Below are 23,069 nucleotides of genomic sequence, written 5' to 3' on the forward strand. Positions count from 1 at the left end.
AAAAAACTGAAAAGTTTTTTTTCCATTTATTCACTTAGCATTGCCATTTCCTATCTTTTTTCAATGACCTACTGTGCATATAAGCATTTTCAATTACTGTTACTAATCTAGAAATCCCCATTAAACCCTGAATGACATTTTTCTTTTAGCATGTAACTCATTTTTATTCTTCCAAGTATATAGTCAAAACCTTATTTTTACTGTTAACAATCATTCTTTCAGCTAATGCTCTTTCTCTTTCCGTGTCTTAGTCATCTTAAAAACACACTGAAGTCCTGTGTCCTGTAGAATTTATCATATATTATGCTTGTGCTTACCTTTGTAAACCAATGGCTCTGTCTTAACAGATTTCTTCATCATCACTTAACAGGTCAGGCTTATAAAATATTTTGGTATCTTTTCATAGCTACTTTTTATTGTCCTGAATCTTTTGTGACCTCTCATCCCAAATCTTTTTTACAGAAGGAGATGCTCTGGTAGTTATATTCCCTGCCTGACTAAAAAAACCATGCTTCCCCATGACTACATGCCTCTTATCTTTGAAAGAATGCTTATTCTTGCATGAAAGATAGTATCTCTTATGTGAAACAAATTATTTTTCACAGTCAAAGTCCAATTTATTTAATAATTATATGTTCATTTTCCAGGGAATCTTTAAAGTTTGATCAGAGTTTGGATCTGTTTTGTTTGGTTTCTTTTTGGGGGTGCAGGGAGGCAAAATGTAATAAAAACAGCAGTTGCTTGTTTAGAGCTCTTCTCACCTGAGAAAATTTTCAAGCTACCACTGGAGGCAAATAAAAAGTCAAGAAGATATCTAAACTGATTTTAGTCAGCTACTGCTAAGGGAGATTAAGAAAGGGCAGGGTTTAAAATAAACTGGCACACTATTTCTCCACACTAGCCCACCTCTCTTCTTAGAGTCTCTCCTAAAGAAGCTGTATTGGAAGGGTGAGGTAGTCACAATGGCAGGACTCAGTAACCATTGATAATAGGCCTACTCTTTCCTTTTTTCTTTTGTCAGTGATCCAGTGTATGTTAATTTTTTGTTTGTAAGTGATCCAGTGTATGTTAATTTTTTCTCTCAAATCAGTTGTTCTTGTTTCCATTTTTAATAAGTTCTATTGGAAATTATGATACTGTATTAAGTGTTAATTTTTAGTGTTTCTAAGTGTACTCTATAAAAATGTATCTCTGTTACAGACATGGCAAATATGTATACTCTACTTCGTGCTGTGTCAAGTGGTTTACCTCATATGATTCAGGAACTACAAAACCATATCCATGATGAGGGCCTTAGAGCAACCAGCAATCTTTCTCAGGAAAATGTGAGTTTCCTCAGGCAACTGAAATGACTGTTTGATTAACAGTCTTGATTAAGTGTTTACCCTTTTCCTTTTAGTTGTTTTTTTTTTTTTTTTAATTTTACCTGCATAAAATTGGTTTGGAACATGATGGATAAGTTGTAACTTCTTATCAGCATGGTTAGCTGTGCCGCATTATCTATTCAGAGAGCTGACTGTTGTAATTGTTGTGATCTAACCAGAAACAACTGCAGCCAGATATTTCTCATTGTTGTTTGCTTAATACTGCCAGGGCAAGTAGGTCCTTTTGTTCCATCTATGCTTTTTTTTTTTTTCTTTCTGAATTTCTCTTAAGTCAGTGGCATTTGCTGTTCTGATATTAGAAGCCAGTGATTCCATTTTGTAAAGACTTGACATCCTGTCCTGATTTCAGTCTGGTGGTTTTCATAATAGCTTTGTAGTCATTTTGCTTTATATTTTCATGTAATTTCTGAAAATATTATTATCTTATTATTTATATTATTCCATAAAAATATATTATTTAAAATATTAAGTTAATTATTATTATTATTAAAACATTAAAAATATTACTTTACTAAAGTGCGTTAAACTTTTTTTCTGCATATGTCTGTTTAAATGACTCAATTCCATTTTTGTGTCTCCAGCATTGCTGTTCAGAGACAAACTGCAAGCTTTTGTTTGACATTGTATTTGTGCATGTGTACATCTTGCTGTCTAGATCTGTGCTCACTTTAGGATGGTGACTTTAGCTATCCAGTGTTTCTGTCTATAATAGTACATAAACACAAGCTGTTGTACATTCACTCTGTTACTGACTGCACAGGAATGCTTACTATTCTGTGACTCCACTGTAACTTCAGTGTGCATACTGAAGTCTTTAGTAGTATAGTTTGCTTTCCAATTATTTTTAGGTTTATTGAACTTATTCTTTCAAACTTATAGTGTCTACTCACAGAAATAAATACAGACCCGTGAGGGTGGTGACAATTCACAGCCTTATGTAGATAATTTCAGTGTGAAATACTCATTCTATTGTATAAATTATGTACTTTGAAACATTTTTAATGTGGAAGCTGAGAATGTGCTTGGGGAGTTATGCTACAGAGCCAGTGCCTTTCACACACATTGTTGCACTTGTGCCTGCCAGCTTGTCTGTGTAGGGACTCCTCCAGGTCGTGTCAGTCATTTCTATGCAGAATATGATGCTGGAATGTAGTGCATGAAATTAAATTGGTAACTGCCCTATGTAGGAAAATGTAAGGGGGTCATCCAGATTTTCTGTCTCTAAGGTCTCTGTGTAGGAGAAGCAGCAGTTTATTATACCAGTTGCTTGATTGCTCTATTTATATTAGGATTAATGATTTTTGAAAAGGCTAATAATGGATTTTAGGGAAAAAATAGATGGCATGGGAGCAGTATAGATTCAAATCTAGATTGGATAGCAGGACTGTAAATGTAGCCTAGACTTTTTATTCCCAAAGCATGCTCTAGCAGCATAGTGTGAGAGTACAGCAGAATCCATCCTCTAAAAATTCACTGTAGTATAAGCGTTCTCAAAAAAGAGTAATTAGTAAAAAATCTACAACTAATCTAGATATGTTTGTGTTAGGTATTACTACTTTCCTCACTAACTTCTTTCTGTTTTATCTACCCTCTTTAGATGCCAACTCAGTTTGTGGAGTCAGTTTTGGAAGTACATAGTAAATTTGTTCAACTGATCAACACTGTTTTGAATGGTGATCAACACTTTATGAGTGCCCTTGACAAGGTAATTTTTACTTAAGTAAACAAAGCCTTGGAAAACAAAATCCAGGACCCTGATTCAAGCTCACCAAAACTCTTCATAGCATCAACACATGGTCAATGACAGTTCATATGCAATCTTTCTAGTTTAGAAATGCAATGGAGCAAAAGACAGTCCAGTGTAAGGGACAAGAGAAATTAAAGGAGACCATTTTAATACTTGTTTTCTGGAAGGAAGACCCTTCTTTTCATCATATTTCAAAACACAAAAATAGTGCTGATCCATTCAGTGCAAATATAAGTGCAGATAATAAATAGGCAACTAAGGTGAGGTTTGGGAGGTTTGGTAATTCTTGCATGCATTTGAACTTGAATTTGCTTGCTGAGATAATGTTTATCTCTGAATGCTTTTAGTATTACTTCCACAAAATCTTTGCTTAGATTTTTCAAGTTGACTGCAAAGAATATCTGGAAACTTCTATTACTTCAATCACTGCCATGATAGGTAACTTCTTCCAGGAGAGAGCTGCACTTGAATTTAAATAATAAATATAGGGAAAGAGGCTTGCTGCTCTTGTATTTGAAATGCATAGCCATGCAGGTATTCAAGATAACGATTCTAATTATCATAAATTTTAATATTAATCATTATTAATTATAATGAATAAATATCTTTTCTTTCTTTAGCTTCCCCTCACAGAATGCCCACATACAGTTCATTGCTCTTTTGTGGTCTGTGCAGTAGTTGCAGTTTGCAGTTTATGTCAGAGTCTAAGCTTTGTCAATTATCAGTCAAGGTTAACCTGAAGAGGCCTAATGGAGAAAGTACTAGTGATGGTACCAATAGTAATTACCTATCTGTATTTGTGACATTGATAAAATAATTATTTAGCATTTTAAAACAAATATCTCAATACCAAATACATTTCTCTCTCCATTGCAATTAATGTCATGTACCAGAAGGTGGAGTAACACGAGACAGACAACTTCATTTGCTGGCATATAGACAGACAATGTACTTTTTCTTAAATACATCAGTTCTTCACTTCATTGATCTTTCTTACAGTAAATACTTAAAATATTGATTTGCTGTTAATTTTTGATGATGACTGTCAAAATCACTATTGCTGCCTCCAGTATTATTGCAAGAGATTGTTCCAAGCTTTAAAGAGTTTCCTATTTCTTGTTAAGTCGTGCATTCTTTTCTAAGAGGAATTCTAGGGACCTATTAGCAAATTTTGCAGTCTTGAGGTATTGTACAGAAGAGTTCCTTGTTGGTTTGTCTTTATAATGATAAAACCAATATTTTCCTTCCACAGAGGAGCTATAATACCTATAATACCATGAACTATGGTCATGCAGTATTTTTGGTTCGCTGTTAGTTTACAACACTAATTTAAATGTGTCATGTAGTTTAGAAACTCTCTTATTCTGATAACCTTTTTTTTCATTTCTAAACTGCCATTATCTCTTTCCTTTTTCATCATATTCACATTTTCTTCAGCCATTGTATTGTTTGTACTCTACTGCTTCAAATTTCCACTTTCACCAATATAGTTTTCTCCTTTTTAGTGTATGAAAAAATCCAACAACCAAAAGCACTTTCGTTTCTTACTGTTGTGAACACATCATATAAGTTTTTCAGCTCAACATATGTGCTGTTGATGTGCTGCTGCTCAAATCTACTTTATCTGCACTTATTCCTAAGTTTCTTTCCATCCATTCTTTTGGAGCATAATATTGCTGTATACCAAAATGATAATACATTTGTGAAGTTTCTAATCAGAACCTAATTCATTCTTCGGTTTTCTGTAATTATTTTTCTTCTTCTACTCTTTCTACTTTTACTTAATTCTCAACTTGAAAATGTTTAACAACCAAATTCTCGTAGAGCAGTAATTTAACCTTTTTATGAATTGTTTCTTTTTTTATCCCCTTTCAATTTTATAGGATCTCAGATGGTCTTTGCCCTGAGGATTTTTTTGATTTCTTCAAATTTCATAAAAGAAAAAAGTTTGGTCCATGACAATTTTTTCTCTTTGCTCCATGTTTTATGTAGGCTTTGACATCAGTAGTTAACTATCGGGAGCCCAAGTCGATCTGCAAAGCACCTGAGTTGGTAAGTGATGCACACAGAAAGTAATAATTCTTGTATATAACCATCAAATGGATTGCCATGGGGTCCTTCACATGCATATCCAGTTCTCACACTGGGTCACACTCAGGTGTGTATTTTAGTAGTTACAGCTTAAGCTGCACACACATTTTGTGAGTGTGCAAAATTGCTATGGTTCTAATTTTTGGTATAGACTGTATTTTCTGTGGGTGCAGAATGTATGCCCATGAATGTTTGCCCATGAATGCAGCCCTTGTATAGAATGTGAGATGGTAGACTGTGACTTATTTCATGTTTGAACTATTGTAGAAATTTGGAAATACCAAATGCCTTCGCATACATTTGTTCTCAAGCTTGACAAGTAGTTTGGGGTTTGATTTTTCTTTTTTTAATTTGAGCTGGCCAAATACTGTGACAACTTGTTAAAGAAATCAGCAAAAGGAATGACAGAGAATGAAGTAGAAGACAAGCTTACGAGTTTCATTACTGTTTTCAAATACATTGATGACAAAGATGTATTCCAAAAGGTAACTTTTCCTCTTTAATAATGGTTAAAATGTCACATTTAAAGCCTACTTGAAGAATGTGATTATGCTTCTTAAAATCCTCAACTCTGTTTGTTTTTTTTTTTAATGCAGTTCTATGCCAGAATGTTGGCAAAAAGATTAATTCATGGTTTGTCTATGTCTATGGATTCCGAAGAAGCGATGATAAACAAACTAAAGGTAAGGTAATATTCTTCTAACACAGAGTAAACAAATACAGGAGTATGTAGTGTTGAGAGGGAGCAGCAGAGGGTGCCAGAGGTAACTTAGCAATTGGTAAATCTGTTTCCAATAGCTGACAGCAAAAGCTAGTGTTTTGGTAGTCTATGAAAGATAAAAGGCTGAGTATCACCTAGGCATTTGAGATTTTTATGAGGTTTTGGATAATTTTGTTAGCTGTGTTCAAGTCATTAATGTTAACATTAAAAAAGTACCAAGGACTTTAATAAACATGTCTTTTGATTTTATAAAATAATATTTTTTCAAATAGATTAGTGTATATAAGGTGAAACTAAGATTAATATAATTTTATTTTACAGTGGTTTTTTTTATTATAACTAGTGTTTTCTGTAAATATAACAACACTTCTGCTGACTAGATTTTCATATTGTATGAGTGAGGGAACATAATTTATATGAAGAGTACTGTTTTCACTTTGAAACCTGTTACAATATTTCTTCACAGCAAGCCTGTGGTTATGAATTTACCAGCAAGCTCCATCGAATGTATACAGACATGAGCGTTAGTGCTGATCTCAACAACAAATTCAACAACTTTATCAAAAACCAGGACACAATCATTGATTTGGGAATTAGTTTTCAGATATATGTTCTACAGGTACTAATGTATGTTTATTGCTGCTGAGTTATTTGTATTTACTTTTTATGTTCTGATTACAAATGTACAGTTTTTCTAATTATGTATACTACTTTATATGGGAACTGATGGCCTGTGATCATTGTGAAATTACTTACTTTCCTAGTGTTTCTTTGTAAAATCAACCGACTAGGTCCCTAAACAATAGTGATATAAAATTTCTGTCTTAATTAATACCTCAGTGGGGTGTGCAGAAGGTGCATTAAAAAATGATCAGTAAAACTTCCTGAGTTAATTGATTGTCTTATGACATAATGCACACTACACACCCACTTGAGAGTGTTATTTTTTCTTAATATATGTGTTGTACGAAAATGTTAATGCTTCTGTTTTTCCCAATACTTTTAGGCTGGTGCATGGCCTCTAACTCAGGCTCCTTCTTCTACATTTGCAATTCCTCAGGAACTGGAAAAAAGTGTACAGATGGTAGGTTAGTAGGAGGCTTCCTGTAAACATGTGGAAAATGTAAAATAACGCCAAATGAAAAATCATCTCTCTAACAGAGAAAAACTTGAGCTGCTTCCTTTTGATTGTAAATTATGTCTCTCATGTTTCCAGTCCATATGCAATGTGGAAAGGTCACCCAAATACCTTACTGAATTTATGTGTGTATTTGTGTAGCTTTTTCACATCTCTCATCTACACTTTTATTGCTGAAAGCAATGCTAATAAATGCAGTCAAATGAACTAGGTTGGTTATTTGCTTCAAAACCAACTCTTAATATTTAGATTAAAAGAAGATTCTGTTTCTAATATTAAATATGAACAGTCTTAAACGCAGATTAAGCTGCAAATACAGGTTTATTGTTCCTTGTTTCATAGAAGTTGTTCAAAGTCAAGCTTTGTGCAAACTTCTCTAAATCTCATTTTATGATTTCTCAAAGCAGTAAAGGTTTGGCTTTAGCCAAATATTTTCTTCTTATGTGATTATTTCTGCTTGGTAGAGGTAGAGTATTTTGTTGCTTTTGATTATATTATTGTATTCTAAATGTTACCTGTACAATTACAATGTTTGTTGAAAAACAAAATATTTGTGTTCATCTTTGCTAAGGTGTATTTGACGGTGAAGTACAATTTAGACAATACAAATTTTTTGTTACTGGACATAAGAGATTTTTATAGCTGTTTTTATACCTTAAATTGCTATTTGATGTAAGTTATAATGGCAAATGGCTTTTTCTGTGGTGAAGGATCTTTTTCTTGTATTACTGCTGAATATTAGGACTACTTATTCAGCTTTAGTTTCCACTTAAGTGGCACTTGGTTTTAGCAATATAATAGTTTCTGACCCAGACTACAGGATCACCAGGTGTGATGAGATTTTGATGTCTTTGTGAGTTAAAATAGGAGTGTTGTCAGTTGTGCCTCAGTTGGAAAATTGGTACAGAATTGTGTATCAGAAGCAGGTCAGAGTCTGGGTTGCTAGCCTAATTTCACCATTTTGCCATTTTAAAGGAGCAGACTTATTCATGTGTCACCTAGGTAGGGATCAGTGCTTTAAATTAGAATTCCCTAAAGAAACAGAACATGACCTTGAGGGGGGAGTCTTTGAAAATTGTCTGCCAATGTCTTTATTTACTGTCCAATTTGATGCTTTGACCCATGGAGAGAGTTCTCTTAGGATTCTGGCAAGGATTTAGAAAGAAAAAAATAGTATTGCAATTGCACTCCAAAGTATGTGAGTACCTGTGTAGTTGGGCAACCTCTTCAGCAGCTTTTTCTGAGACTGATGAAGCTTCCTGTAAATCTATATTTATCTGAGTGATGTATAAATACGGTTTTTCATACTGTGCAAGCTTGTGGATGGAGAAACACCTAATTCCTAAAGAGATCAAAATTCCCTGTTTTTATGTTCTCCTTCAATGTTAATCAGTTTCCAGACCAAATCAGAATAAGCCAAATAGGTGTGTCTACACAGTGTTGGCATTGTGGGGTTTAGGGGGTTTGATCTCATTTTAGGAAAAGGTTCTTTGAATCTGCTGAAGTTCTTCTCATTACCAGAGTAGACCTTAAAATAAGATTCAGTCATCACTCATCCTCTAAAGGAAAGTGCTGTCATGAATGGATCTGCAATGTTTTTATCAGTGTGATGGACATAAAACCAGTATTTCTTCATTAGGGTGGTAGGGTGATGATAAACTGTTGTGAGTAGTTATATGTGTGACTAACTGCTGTTCATTTTGTTTTGCAGTTTGAATTATTTTACAGTCAGCATTTTAGTGGAAGGAAGCTTACTTGGTTACATTATCTTTGTACAGGTAAAAATAATTGCTTTGTTAAACTTATGATCCAAAGTTACTTGCTAAAATTTGTTTTCAAATGACAAAAACATGAGGAGTTGGAACATTATTTTGCATATAAAGTCAATGGACATATTTTGTGTTACAAATAATTATTTAGTACTTAGACTTTCCAAAATCCATGTCTTGTAAACTTGTGATTTATTAAATCCAAGTAAAACTAGAATTGTATGTTCTTAACTGCAGAAAAGCTCTGCAGAACTGCTGAGTTAATAACGATTGCCCTGGAATTGTTTCTGTAGTACAGATGTTCCTGACATAAATACTAAATAATTTTAAGAATGCATATTATACTATTTTACTCAGGTATGTATCTACATACATACATACTTTTAAGTATTTAGTGTTTATTATTGTCAAGTATTTATTTTAGTAAGTGTCAGTCAAACATGTTTTATTTTAAGTGCTTTCAGTATCAGGCTTTAACAACTGAGCACTGCAACATATCGCATGGAGGTGAAAACCATAGCCCATGACAATGTAATATAATGAAAATCTAGTTCTGGTAACAGAAGGCTGCTGTTAACTCACACTCACCCTCACACAGAAAATCTAAATCTGCTTTCAAGTAGACTTCTTCAGTGCTTTTTGTTTTTCATGGGAATTTTAAAAATGTAAAAAATGTGAAAAATTTTTGTTGGACGAGTATTTTACATTATTTTTAAATCTTTCCTTTAATCAATTCCTCATTAATCGCTACTTTGAGATTCTGTGTAAGCTGTTAATTGAAGTTTATGCATTGCAATGTGTTGGGGCTACTTGGAATTTCTTCTTTTATGATTATTATATATTTATTATTATTGTATATTGCACTATTTGACTAGTATGCATAGTTAATCAGGGTGGGGCAGTTGTAGGCCGCACTGTATTCACAGCATCAGTTGTCATTGTTCCATTTCAAGTGTTAAATACAGGCTTGAGTTGGATGTCTGGAAATGTATGAAGAGCTCTGGTAGTTAGGCTTCTGATGACTTTTCAGCACCTTTCACCAGTTTATAAAATACTACTTGTATCATTACAGGTGAAGTAAAAATGAATTATTTGTGCAAACCTTACGTAGCCATGGTCACAACATACCAAATGGCAGTGTTGCTTGCCTTCAACAACAGTGAGACTGTCACTTACAAGGAGCTTCAGGACAGTACACAAATGAATGAGAAGGAGCTGACAAAAACCATCAAATCTTTGCTTGATGTCAAAATGATCAACCATGACTCAGACAAGGTATACCATAATGATATTAAAAAGTTTAATGTTTTCAGTCTTGTCATTCTGATATTTGTTGAGGACTTTTTAAAAATATCCATCGTTTACTTTTATTTTTCTAAGCTTTATTTTTGACCTTTGAGAAAAATTGTAAATCTCTACTTATAAGGAAAGAGACAGGAGGAAGTAGAGAGCCTGTCATATAGGCTTAATAATGCAAAAACTCTTTATTGCTTCTCTTGCCTTGCTTTCAAAGTTGTACTGAATCACGGGAAGGAGCCCAAGTAGTCAACTAGAGTTTTACAGTGATCCTAAAAAATATTTGTGGGATTAAGAGACTAAAAGAAAGAGCAACCGTGTCCTTCTTACGGACAGATTACAGGAGCAAGAAAGAGAGCAAGGAGGACTTCTGTGAGAGGATTTTTGCTGCAGTTTGTCAGACTTATCATTCCATGACTTTCTTGGAATTCCAGTAGTATCTGAGCTTTGTTTGTGATTCAGGCAATGGTTGATACTTCTTCTGACTGTCTCATCCTTCTGTGTAGCCTCTGTGAAATCTTTTTTCCAGTATGGCAAAGGGCACAGACTTTACTCTGTTAAGTAAGAAATACTTCCGAAGAGCCTGTGCATCCCGTACAGACATAGCATGTGCTTCCAGCTCACCCAGAAAGCCCGCCATGCCGACAGTATCAGACAGAAGGAACTGAGAGAAGCTGTTCAATTCGCTTACAAGAAGAAATCCAAAACTGCTCTCACAGCTGCTTTTGTTTTTAACCAGGAAAATTTTAGAAAATGGAAAGTGAGATCACAAGGAAGATCTGGTGCTTGGCTGAAGCATAGGACATGCTTCCCATATCTAGAAATGAGCTCAGGTTGGAACAATTGCTGGGAAGATGTCTGTTAAACCATGGGTCAAATAAAACATGGGAGCTATTACAGGAAACAGTGAGACCTTTAATAATCTTAGAACGTTGCCTGTTATTTAAAGGATTTACATTTATTTATGTCCATTGTATAAAGTTCACCCAGTTTCTTAAAGCTTATGTCATAGAAGAAAGAATAATACAGCTTTCCAACCCTTTTACTTTTTAATGCTTACCACTGCATTTTCCAGTTCTTTGCCTTCCAGGCTACTGTATTCAAGTGTCTTTACTATTTCTGTTTTCTTTGCACTCCATCCAGCAATGTGATAGCAGATCTGTAGACATTCTATCAGCTTACTTATTAAATAAACAAGTGAGCTTTACTGGTTTAAGCAGTGGAATCCAACACACAAACTTCTCTTTACCTGTATCTGAGCCAAACAGAAAAGTGCAGTCTAGTGTATGTTGTAGTTTTCTTTTACTTGTTTGTTCATTTTGTGAACGGGTGTGGGGGAAAGAGCATGAGAAGCTTCAACTCCAAATCTTCAATGGTTCATTCGAAACACGTTTTTTGAGTTCATGCTCAATACACGATTTATTTTGCTTTGTATTCAACTGTGTCATCAGAATAATGCTAAAAGTTAATGTTCGGCTATTTTTTGTTAGCTAATTATTTTTAAAGCTCTTGGTCTTTCCTCTTTCACATTGTATTTTCTATACCATGCCTGGTAACCTGGTTTTTATTTATATTGTAACAAAGACTATTTGTTGCAAGATACAAAATTAGAATTAATATTGGTTTGAGTGCATATTTAGATAAATATTTTCTGCGTTTACTAAAATGCTTGTGCTTTAGACAGTTTGGCAAGATTCCAAGGTCTCAGAATCCAAGTAGTTTTATTCTACTGGAAATTGGTAATACTTGTACAGACTCTTGCCTGGAAACTGCAGAGATCTGTCCAGTCATGCTGTGTTGAATGTAAAGGTGTTTTTACTGTAGGAAAAAAAAATTCAGAAATAATAGTAGTAATAATAATAATAATATGCACATATATATGTGGAAAATAATTGAGATTCTGACAGGAAAAAATTTGAAATCTGCAGATAGATGTGCACTATAGAAGTTGCAGTCTGTCAGCCGTTTCTGCTGTAACATCTCAAAATGTTAAGATGCTTTTCCTTAAATTCTGGAAGACAATTTTTGTAAAAATTATGAAAGCAGCAGCTCCCCTTTGAGGTCCTGTCATAGATAAATGCAAATCCTACTTTCTTTGCAGGGAAAAAATGACTTTAAATGGAGAGTGTTTGCAACTAAGATAAGGTATCAAATTATTAAAACACAATTTGCTTGCTAACAGAATTCTTGTATGGCAGAGTTCTTCAATAGTATTTTCTGAAATAGAAATTATTTCTGGGTCAGTTAAACTTGCTTTAAAAATTGACCCTGTTCAAGTGGCATTTTTGAATTTCCAGTTACAAATCTGAATTTTTTTCTGTGCATGTAAGACCATAACTGCGACTTTTCAAAGTAAATTGTTAGTATTTTCTGGTTCCATTCCTGATTTTTAAAAACAATTCTCTGTTGCAGGAAGATATAGAGACAGAGTCTACGTTTTCATTAAATATGAACTTCAGCAGTAAACGAACAAAGTTCAAAATTACCACATCAATGCAGAAAGACACGCCACAGGCAAGTATTCTTTGGTGTTTCTAGCCTGAATAGCTTAGAAAGCTTATTTTTCTAAAATGGAATTTACTGCGTTAGTTTGGTGTAAGCAGATAAGAGATTCCGTAAGATTTGCAAAAGAAATTTTGTAGATTTAAAGCTTAAGCAATGCAATTTTTTTGTACTTGAAATATAGGCAAGAGAAGATGAAATAGGGGACAAAAATTAGAAGAAAAAGATAAACAAAATGGTAATACCAAATGGTATTGATGTTTAGTCTATGTCGTGAGACATTTTTGTTGCTGGTGTTTATAAAGGAACTTACTGCAAGAACAGCAGAACCAATCAACTATTTTCCTATCATTTTGTGTCCTTTGGCAACTAAAATCAACTCCTGTGTTGTTAATCCATGTTCTCAGTGTATCTCCTAAGACACAGGATCTTGTACAAGATAGGTATGTGCTGCCAAATTCAATACATTATAGTCAGTTCTGCTTGCTTTTCTCCCTAGCAACGATGTTGGTTTAGATGCCTCTCTCCTACCTTCCTACTGACTTTGATGAAACCTGATATCCTTGATTTATGGGCATACTTTTACTGGAATTGAATTACACCTGCATTTTTGTATTAGTGCACCACTTTTAGTAAAGTAAAAAATAGAGATTCAAGATAGTTTTATGCGGTCTTTATTGGTCTTACTGTGTTTTGAGCATTACTGTTCTTCCTGTGTCACAGGAGATGGAGCAGACCCGAAGTGCTGTAGATGAAGACAGGAAAATGTACCTTCAAGCTGCTATAGTCCGTATCATGAAGGCACGTAAAGTGCTCCGACATAATGCTCTTATTCAGGAGGTAAGAGAAAGTCCTTGAGCTTGATTGCATTAAAATCTTCGGGATAGTAGGGTAGAACATCGGACTACAAAACTCAACCATGTGGAAACCAGTACTCCAGCAAAATTAGTGAGAATTTCCCTGGAGTCTATTTTGAACTGCAGTACTGGAGCACTAGCTGGGATCCCTCAATCTCATAAATATGTCTTAGCACCAAAGCATTAAGTTCTTGCTCTTTCCTGTTAGCTGGTTCTATGCCAAGAGATGTTGTATCCTGTAAAAATCATTGCCAGAGCTATGGGTTCAGCTGAAAACCTGAATAGGGATATTCTAGTATGAAATTTCTGCAGAAGCATTTAGCCAATTCTGTGCTCTAATCATTATTTTATTATAACTCATGGTTTAAACTTTAAAAGTTGTCTGAGTATGGAGACATGCACTTTTTAATCTCCCTTTTCCACAAAGCGGTACAGTTCTCTAGATTTTTTAGATTCCAGATTAATGACCTGTGAACTGTCACAGGCTGGCTTGGAAGGAAGTGCTATTTCTTTAGTTTTTCTCCCACTTTCCCGTCTGCTGGTTGCCTGCCTAATTGTATTTCTCATTCCAGCCTAACATTTGCTTCTTCCAACTAGTTGCCAGTTTTACTTTTCTCAACCTTCCAAAGCTCTTTCTTCAGTTTAATTCATTCTTGCATCTCTGAGCCTTGCTGGATGGCCTCAGAGTGGAAGGGGGAATTGAGATTCCTGTTTTATTCTACCATTTTGAGCATAGAGGTGGAGAGACATTGAGTAATTTGTGGTGATGGAGGAAACAATTTACCACACCCACTCCTTCATTTTTATTTCTTAAAAAAAAAACCAAAAAAACCTAGCAGCTACAGGGAGTTTGTAAGCCCAGAAGATGCAGTGTGAGACCTCTTAAAGATTTTGGATATTGAAGAAGTGTTTTTACACAAATAGTCTGAAAGCAAGCTTAATTTGAGAAATATGATTTTGAATATCTAAAAGATGAGGGTGAAATAGATTACAAATTTCTATGTTTTGGAAACAAATCCTTTCTGGTTGCTTCTTCCTTTGTCTAATGGAAGGGCCACTTACATGCCCCTGCTGTGTTTTGCTTTTGCAGGGCTCTTGCAGAATAGTAACATTAGAACCTTTTCCTTCAGCTTTGCAAAAAACGTGGATATTTTCATGGTTACTCAGTTAAAAACTAGGTAGAGAATATAGTTGTGATATTGTTACTAATTCTGGTGCCACTGTTATTTTTGTCATGCTATTTATATTCTAACATATAATGTATCAGTTAAAGTGTACTGTTTGACTTCTTGAGTAAGAACGAATATTTCTGTAGAAAGTCTGTTTACTATGAATAGTTAATATTTTCTCACCTCATTAGTATTTTTTTTCTTAGCTATAAGGGCAGGATTATGCTGTTAGAGAGATACTTGAGAGACTCCTAACCCTAATATAGTTAGCTCTGATTCTAACACTACAGCACCACACATTTCATTTAGGTTGAGGTGTCCAAGAAAATACTCCAGGCTCTTGGTAGACCTGTATATGTCAGCATGTGGTCTTTGTGGAGTTGTTAATTGTGTTAGATGTGCCCTGATAATTTCAATTCTAGCTCAATGTTGCAGTCCCCTGCAAGACGAGGTAGCTTTTCCTGTAAAATGAGTAAGACTGGAAGGGTAGTGGAGGGGAGACATCAGAACAGTCATTCCCAGAAAATTTTTATTCTGACCATCAGGTATTTCTGTCTATCCTTCTTACTTGTACTATCTTAGATTTAAAAAAAAACCAAAACAACAACAACAAGAAAACCTGTACCAGTACAAAATTCTCTCTTTCATTGTCTTAAGTAAATACATGAAGTGTGGTGATGACAATAAGCTTCAGTGGAGGGCAAAGTTTGGAGAAATCCAAGCAGACCTATCAGCTTGTTAGCACCCAGTTTCTCCTCACTTGTGCTGCTGTGGAACATACCAGACCCTTGGCTGTTAGCCCAACAAAACTCACTCTTTTGAGGTTTTTGTTTGCTTTGCTGGGTGAGTTCCACCTGGTGAGTTCTGTTGGCTCACAGAGGGCCCCAGTAAGCTCTAGAGCTGGGACAAAGCCAGCCATGAGAAGTTGTAAAGAAAACTGAAAATTCAGCTGAAATAAAAATAATTTTCTTTACAGAAAAAATAAGAAACTACAGGCAAAATATATTGTGACACTTGAGTAGTAAGATCTTCTGTTTGAAAGTTTTTCCTACTTATAGATTTGCACATTCTGTTGATGCAGACAATTTCTTCCCCTTCTCTACAAGAGAATGGGCAAAACTGAGAACTTCTAAGAGACATCTAAAGTTTTGCCTGGAGTGGCAATTTCTTCCACAAATGCAAATATACATTTGTTTTTACAATAAATAACTTCTTACTGCATGTATTAAAAAGTTCCAACATAGCCAGATGGAATGCACTAAATTGTGGGTCTGTCTTCAGTGACTAAAGAAAGAGAAGTTCATCCTGATTTTCTCCAATTGTATAGGAAAGGAGGTTAGTGGTAGGGAAATTCCACTGTGATAGTAATGAAGAAATGTGTTAATATTAGATTAATTTTTAACATGGATATTTATCTTCATTTGAACTGTGACAAATGAAGCAAGCAAGAGGAATGAGGAGATCTGGGGAACATGTGGCCAAAGTAACCAGTGAGCTGACCAGTCAGTTTGTGTCCTGACACTTATATGGGGAGATAGTTTCTTGTTTGTTATAACTTAACTATTCCAGGGTTATTTAATCCTGTCTTTAAAAGAAAAATATACTGAATTTGCCTTAAAGCCTTTAGCAAATATTTAGATGACATTTATAACTGTGAAAAATTTAAATAACACAAAAACTGTGTCTTTCTTTTGCAGGTAATTAGCCAATCAAGAGCTAGGTTTAACCCTAGTATCAGCATGATTAAGAAGTGTATTGAAGTCCTGATAGACAAACAGTACATAGAGCGAAGCCAGGCCTCTGCAGACGAGTACAGTTATGTAGCATGATGTTGCTATCCTGCAGGTATGATTGTAAGGAGATCATTGCTGTCACTGTTTGGTGTGTTCCTGTGGGAAGAGGCAGGCCTGTGCCTCCATAATTGGTCACTTGGCAGCCCCCGTTTTTCTGCTGTTTACAACATCACCAGTGCCATGTCATGAGCGTCAATGAAAATGCCTATAGATATTTCAAGCTCATGTCATTATGACATTTCTTAAAACTTTACTAAAAGAATGAGTGAAGTATTGCTGAAATGTGGAGAATTGGTTGGGTACCATGCTTTTTTTTTTCCCCCTCCCCTTTCACGTTTGCAGTTGATGTTTTTTAATGTATCTTAAGACAAAGTAAAAAAAAAAATCACACAAAAAACCTAAATATTGTAATATGACAGATAACCTAATAATTGTATCTACATTAAAATGTAAAAAAAATGACGAACATGATACTGCTGCTTGTCAAATAAAAAAATAAAGTTATATAACGTGTCTCGAATGATTGTAGAGCTGGATATAGCATTAATGTCTGTAAATATTATTCAGGCCTGAAGAGTAGAAATAATGTTACGTGTTTGGGTTATGGATAACCTCAGAAGTAGGTCTGTCATAACAACTAATTTATATAAAACTGAATACCAGGTATGTCATGTTTGATGTGATTATAAAAATATTTATGGTTAAGTGCACATCTTGTTTTCTTGAGATTAGGCTGATTTACATTCTCGGTGCCTGAAGGCCTCTGCTGTGTCTGTTAATCCCACACTACAGGAATATGTTACAAGAGAAAATAAACTGATGTTTGAGGGGATTTAAATGGTGTAGTTCACAAACACTTAGGAATAGTTATCATGAACATCAAAGATAGAGCTCAGTGGCTTGGGAAGGCATATAGCAGGCTGGTAACTGAAAAATGTTTTTTCTCTAATGTATTGGGTAGAAACACTACATGGATGGGTGTTTATGATTGTTTCCACATAAACTCATACTGCTTGTTTCTTGTTTTCCCTCCTGACTGCTATGGTTGTTTTTATCATGTTTTGTTTTCCTCTGCCCCAATTAGATTTCCAGCTGTTAGGGTGAGACAAGAAATCCACAGGCTATTTCATGTCCTGTGTTGTTCATCAGGGTTGGCATGGTGACTGTTCACTCTTAAACAAGCAAACTATAATTTTAAAAGATACCAACTCTACCACTGGAAGTGAATGGAATTTAAGAGCATTGAGAGTTTGAACACACTGAATGCCTGCTGCAAAAGAGTTTCCTCATGGCTATGCCTGCAATTATGATTGACAGGATAAATATTAAGTTTAAATGTTCTATTTTTGCCAGATTTATTTGTGTGCATATAAAAATACATATGTAGATAGATACTATTTGCAGTATTTTTTTAGATTGTGTAGTATCACCTACTAAAAATCCACACATCAAGAACTAATTTTAAAGAAAAGCAAACATTTGGAGGGAGCTTTTTACTCTTTTTTTTTTTTTTCTAGTTCTTCACTGTATGAAAGGCTTCTCTCCAACTCTCAGATTGTTGCTGTCTCTTATTTCTTAAATGGTATTGCATTCATATACTATCTAGAGGGTATAGGAAACTTTCTATGGTTAACTAGGAAATGCATCAAGAAGTGGTGCTATGTTTTTCTGATGTGGATTTTGCTAAGGATGAATAAAGGGCAATAAACAATAAAGTGCAATAAACATTCCTTCCATATTTATGGTGTTTTATCCCACTTTGCTAAGATCTAATTTTTTTACATGGATTTATGTCTTCAAGAAGTGAGGTTTTTAAACTAACTGTAATATGGTGCTGTAGATCGTTGTCTAAAGTGTTAGTTTAGAGTTGTCTCTATGTGGTGGGACACAGCACAGGTGCTTATACTGTCACCAGTTGTAGTAAACAGTAGACAAATCAACACAGATTTTGACTGGAGTGACTTCTAATCTATTTCAGTGTGGAGCATTTCTGTGCTTTGTTAAAAAAAAATTCATTACATCTAAGGACAAAAAATAGGGGCAATATTCTATTACATAACACAAAAAAGAAAGGGAGGAATATTTCTTGAATGCTGAATTAGCACATCCTTTCTCCAGAAAACAAACTAACACTGACACCAAAGTTTCTGGAAACAAATGTGGTTTATCTTGTAACTTGTATTTTAGTTAACAGATTTTAAGCTTGTTCATAAAAGGGTTAATAAAAGCTTTATTTAAATATAGACTCCAGTAGCAAAATTTTAAGGCTTAATTTGAAGAAGGCTTGACCAATTTATTTTCAGAATCATTTCATAAGCAACACAAGAACTTCACTGCTCTAGCCCAAACGTGCAAGGTTTTAACATTACCTTATCTCTCAATTTTTGCATACCTAAACCATCATTTTGGGTTCTGGGTAAGCAGGCTGCTGAGTTGAGACATGTTTAGTGAGTTAAAAACATTCATCTATTTGAGTGCAGTTGGCTTCCCCAGATGATGTCTGTCATAATTACACACAAACTCAGTCTTTTCAGTGCCTCTTAGGAAATGTTGTTATAGCTGGGAAGCATTTTGAATTCTACTTTATAAATCACACCTTCCCCCTCAGGAAAAAAGTAGTGCAAATTGAGACCCCTGTAGCTGGGTTATATCACTGAAATCATTGCTGGCACACAGGGATGCAGTTTATAGTGTGGAGCTTCAGCTTGGCAACCAATAACTTTGGCAAGTGTAGGTTCAAAATATAAACTGCTAATGGGTATTAACAGGAGGGGCAAATTGTAAGAAAGAGAAGATAGCTAAAATGCCATACAGTTTTAATTATTTACTTGAAGAAACTGATATAACTGTACTGCTTTTTTATTTGTTTATTGTATGCCTATTGACAGGTATGACCTGCTAGTGTATAGGAAGCCATACAGCTGAGTGGATACATAATGGTTTCATACATCCCATACATGCCTAATATCAAAATGCATTTTACCTCTGTTATTGAGTACTACTGATCATTCTTGCACTAACTGAAAAGGTGTTTCTATGATGTTCTAATTTGTTGTGAGTCTGATTGTCTAGTTCTCAGAAAGAAAAGTGTTCCTGCATTTTAGAGTGTTCATACACACAAGGCAACCAGAGCTATGAAAGATGTTCAATCACCATAACATAAACTGTTTGCAAAGTAGTGAGTATCATTACTTTCAAGAAGTACATCACCTTTCCGAATAAACAGAGTACAGAAATTGGTCTGTGGAGAAATAAATTTTATAAACTATTTTTCACTTATGCTTAGAAAGAAATTTCTTATCCTTAAAAAAGTTAATTTTAAAAACAACCACTGCAACATAGTATTGATATCAGGCAAATTCTAATAATAAATATAAATTCTTTGTACCCTAGGACAGATATTTTAGGATTATCCATGCTTCACAAACCTGGTAAGTACGTAGAGTTAAATAATCTAGGATATCACGATGTATGAAAACATATTCTCCAGAAGAAATTGTTACTACACTGATTATTTGCCCTTATTACAAATCTGAATTTGTCTTTACTTGTTTATGGTAAGTTGTACTGTGCTTCTGAGCTGATAAGAAAATAGCATTTTCCAGTTTTGTCAGGGAAAAGAAGAGGAAGGGTCAAAAAAGTGTTTGAGCATAATAAGTTTAAAACAATGCAAGACTTTGATAAACACATGTGTGTGGTTTTAAAGAGGAATGGGGTGAGAAATAGATTTGTAAAGGATTCTTAAAACGTGACTGAAAACTCACACAGTCTTGTATATCTGTATGTAAACTCTGAGATAAGGTGTGGTGACTTGGAAAGGCTGTGGGATAAAAATGACATTGTTAAGAGAGAGATGGAACTAGAAACAAGTTTCAGATGATGGCTTTGCAAAAAGACAGATATTTTGGAGAATTACAACTGTGAAAGATGCATTGTAGCAAGACTACATGGGGTTAAATAATAGTTGATTTGTGTTAGAAGTATTAGCAACGTTGCGTGGCAAAAGCTAATAGGCTGAAAAACATTTATGAGGTATTGTAACCAGGAAATAAGTTGTCTTCTAATAGAATGGCATCGAGTTTTACGTCTCTTATGTCTCACCCTTCTACAAGACTGATAACAGAATAAATTCTTTTAAAATGCCTCTCAGTTGCCCCATCTCTGTAGAACTGGGATTTTCCAACAGGTAGGGTGAATAAATATGATGGTAAAAGTAACCAAACATATCCATATACACATAGATGCTTGGATGTGCATTTGTTCTTATCTCCATTCTGTGGAATCCACAATTGCATCAATAAGGAAGAACATAACAAGGAGCAGAGAGGAAGATAAGAGGCTGGCTGGTTGGCATCTGGCAGTCGTGCTGGTGCTGCTCCCACCAGCTGTCCCAGGAGTACAGCACAAGACATGAAAGCTCCCTTAGTCTCCCCAGTAAGCCCAACCTTGCACATGCATCTGGGAAGTGAAGGACTAAGCTTCAGTAGTACAGAACTAGCCTAAAGGTATTGTTGGTCACTTCTAAAACAGTTCTAGTAGTTTAGGGGATTACTTCCACCATTCATGTCTATACTCTTTTTAGGAGCCCTGACACTGTGGTGATTTAAGCAAAATTGAAATGCTCACTTGTTTGGTTGTTTTGGCTGGAGTAACAAGCAGCTGGCATTAACAACCATCCTAAGTTCCTTCTCCTCAGCTGGGGTGCAGTGCTGGGTGCATGCATTCTGTTACAGTATCAGGTACTAACTACACTTGAATCACTGGCAAACTTGGTGTGTGTAAACCCTTTTCTAGAGCTTCTGGACTAGCTGGAAATCTCTGATATTTTACAGAGAATGGCTATATTAGCTTTGTGTGTCCTTCATTCTTCCACTGAGATAAATAAAATCACACACTGGTATTCTGTAAAATTTGTTCTCTAAATATTTGATGCAGTTGCATACCATGAACAGAAAATTATGTATTTTAGGACTGCAGAAAATAATGTAGGACAAAATACTTGCCAATGTCTGCATAGCCACGGCATCAGTTCTTTCAGTCTGACTCTTATCCAACCAAACATTTGATATATTGGTGTTTACAGTAGCAATGGATACATAAGGAGATTGTTTGGCATGTTCTCATCTGAAAGAGGCCTTGTTCTTACCGTAATCGCCAAATGGCAAACACTGTAATTATCACCTTTTGGTGGAAGCTGGTGGTTCTGATGTATGTCAAACTGGCTTTTTCCAGCAGCTGAGAACAGTAGCACTGTTGCTGTCAACAGTCAGTAAAGAGGAGTGATTTGAGGGCAGTCTTGAAACTTGGCAGATTGCTGTTGCCTGTCTTTTAATGTTGGTTATATAATCTATAACCTGCTTGGTATATATGATTAAAAGTGCAGTGCTTCTCTGGTAGTATTTGACATTATAGTGAACAGTTTCAGTTGAGTTTCGTAAGATGTAGTTGGTCAGTTTTCTTAAAAACTCTACTCATGAGTCCACTTTCATTTCTTCTTTCCAGACACCAGCTTAATAGAATTTGTGATCATCAAAACCCGAGTTTGAGAGAATAAAAGAAAAAATCTGAGACTCATGATACTGTGTACTCATCTGTATATTTGAAGCCAGTTCAGGATGTTTAATGAGATTTGTTTTCAGAAATGCCAGTTATTTGGCTCCTTCAGAGTGGTGAGATCCATGGAGTGAGGTACTGCCTGGAGCTGATCAAGAGGAGACTGTCAGTGCAAGGGTATGAACGATCCTCTGATCCCTATGCTTTGGAGCCTGGTGTAGTGCACAGAATCCAGCACATCACATGCACTCCTCAGCATTAGGTCTCTTTTAAAGAGAGGTGGTGATGCTAGTGGACATTCAAGATACATGAGGCTTGGCCTTTATGAGTCTGTTCTCATTCTTTCCTCGACCAGAAGAGTGCCCTAGTCTTAATCAATAAGGCGAGCAAGGCCTGTCACCTCTCCTGGATGTGTACAGACTTAAACTGGCTTGAAGGTAAATCAAAAAGGGTGAGCTCTTACCTGCTTCCCACGCCTTATAGTGTATTTCTCATTGCAATATTTGAGGGACTAGAAAACAATAATTTGGACATGGACGTGTAATTTAGTCATTAATATATTCCTGTGGGAGCTGGGGCTGGGGGTGTGGGTTCCCATCAGTGGGTTGGTAACTGAAGAGCCATCTGCTTCTCGGTACAGTAGGAAAGTGGCAGTAGCCAGAATTCTGTATGCAATCTGCATCCTCTATGCTGGTTGATGTTCATAATAGACTTAAGTGATAGCTAATAATCTAGATAGCAGTAATGCATATTTGAGCATTTAAGTTGAGGGGTCATCTCACCATCTGGCGACTCAAAAAGATTTGGAAATTGGACTTTCAAAATTATGTTTACAGGTTTGCCTGTATGTTCTGCCTGACTGCCATCTGAAACCGTGAAAAGGAGTCATGTGAACCTCATCTGTAGCCTTGTCTCAGTGATTCCAAGTGAAATTCTCCCTTCCCCCAAGTGGGTGTCTGCTGGCACATGTTTTAGTGTGCTGGTGATGGTGTATCTAAGCCTAACTGTAGCCACAAATTGAGGAGAATAGATGTACACCCACAAAACA

At 35.4% G+C, this 23,069-nt stretch overlaps 1 protein-coding gene across 4 annotated transcripts in view; it reads left to right on the plus strand.

Moving 5' to 3' along the window:
* CUL2 (cullin 2) overlaps positions 1 to 16,974 on the plus strand; it is a 41,802-nt gene extending 24,828 nt beyond the window's left edge. For 3 of the 4 annotated variants that reach the window (XM_038122943.1, XM_038122962.1, XM_038122953.1), the window contains exons 10-21: positions 1,201 to 1,325; positions 2,983 to 3,090; positions 5,125 to 5,184; positions 5,580 to 5,708; positions 5,820 to 5,906; positions 6,411 to 6,563; positions 6,951 to 7,028; positions 8,794 to 8,860; positions 9,924 to 10,126; positions 12,560 to 12,661; positions 13,373 to 13,489; positions 16,373 to 16,842. In XM_038122943.1, the coding sequence (XP_037978871.1) occupies positions 1,201 to 1,325; positions 2,983 to 3,090; positions 5,125 to 5,184; positions 5,580 to 5,708; positions 5,820 to 5,906; positions 6,411 to 6,563; positions 6,951 to 7,028; positions 8,794 to 8,860; positions 9,924 to 10,126; positions 12,560 to 12,661; positions 13,373 to 13,489; positions 16,373 to 16,504 (1,361 nt within the window). In that variant the 3' untranslated portion in view covers positions 16,505 to 16,842. Of the gene's footprint in view, positions 1 to 1,200; positions 1,326 to 2,982; positions 3,091 to 5,124; positions 5,185 to 5,579; positions 5,709 to 5,819; positions 5,907 to 6,410; positions 6,564 to 6,950; positions 7,029 to 8,793; positions 8,861 to 9,923; positions 10,127 to 12,559; positions 12,662 to 13,372; positions 13,490 to 16,372 lie in introns of all 4 variants that reach the window. The other variant, XM_038122936.1, reaches the window with a different exon arrangement.
* The last annotated feature ends 6,095 nt before the right edge of the window (positions 16,975 to 23,069 follow it).

This window comes from Motacilla alba, chromosome 2 (genome assembly GCF_015832195.1).
Source record: "Motacilla alba alba isolate MOTALB_02 chromosome 2, Motacilla_alba_V1.0_pri, whole genome shotgun sequence".
In the NCBI taxonomy this organism is placed as follows: Eukaryota; Metazoa; Chordata; class Aves; order Passeriformes; family Motacillidae; genus Motacilla; species Motacilla alba.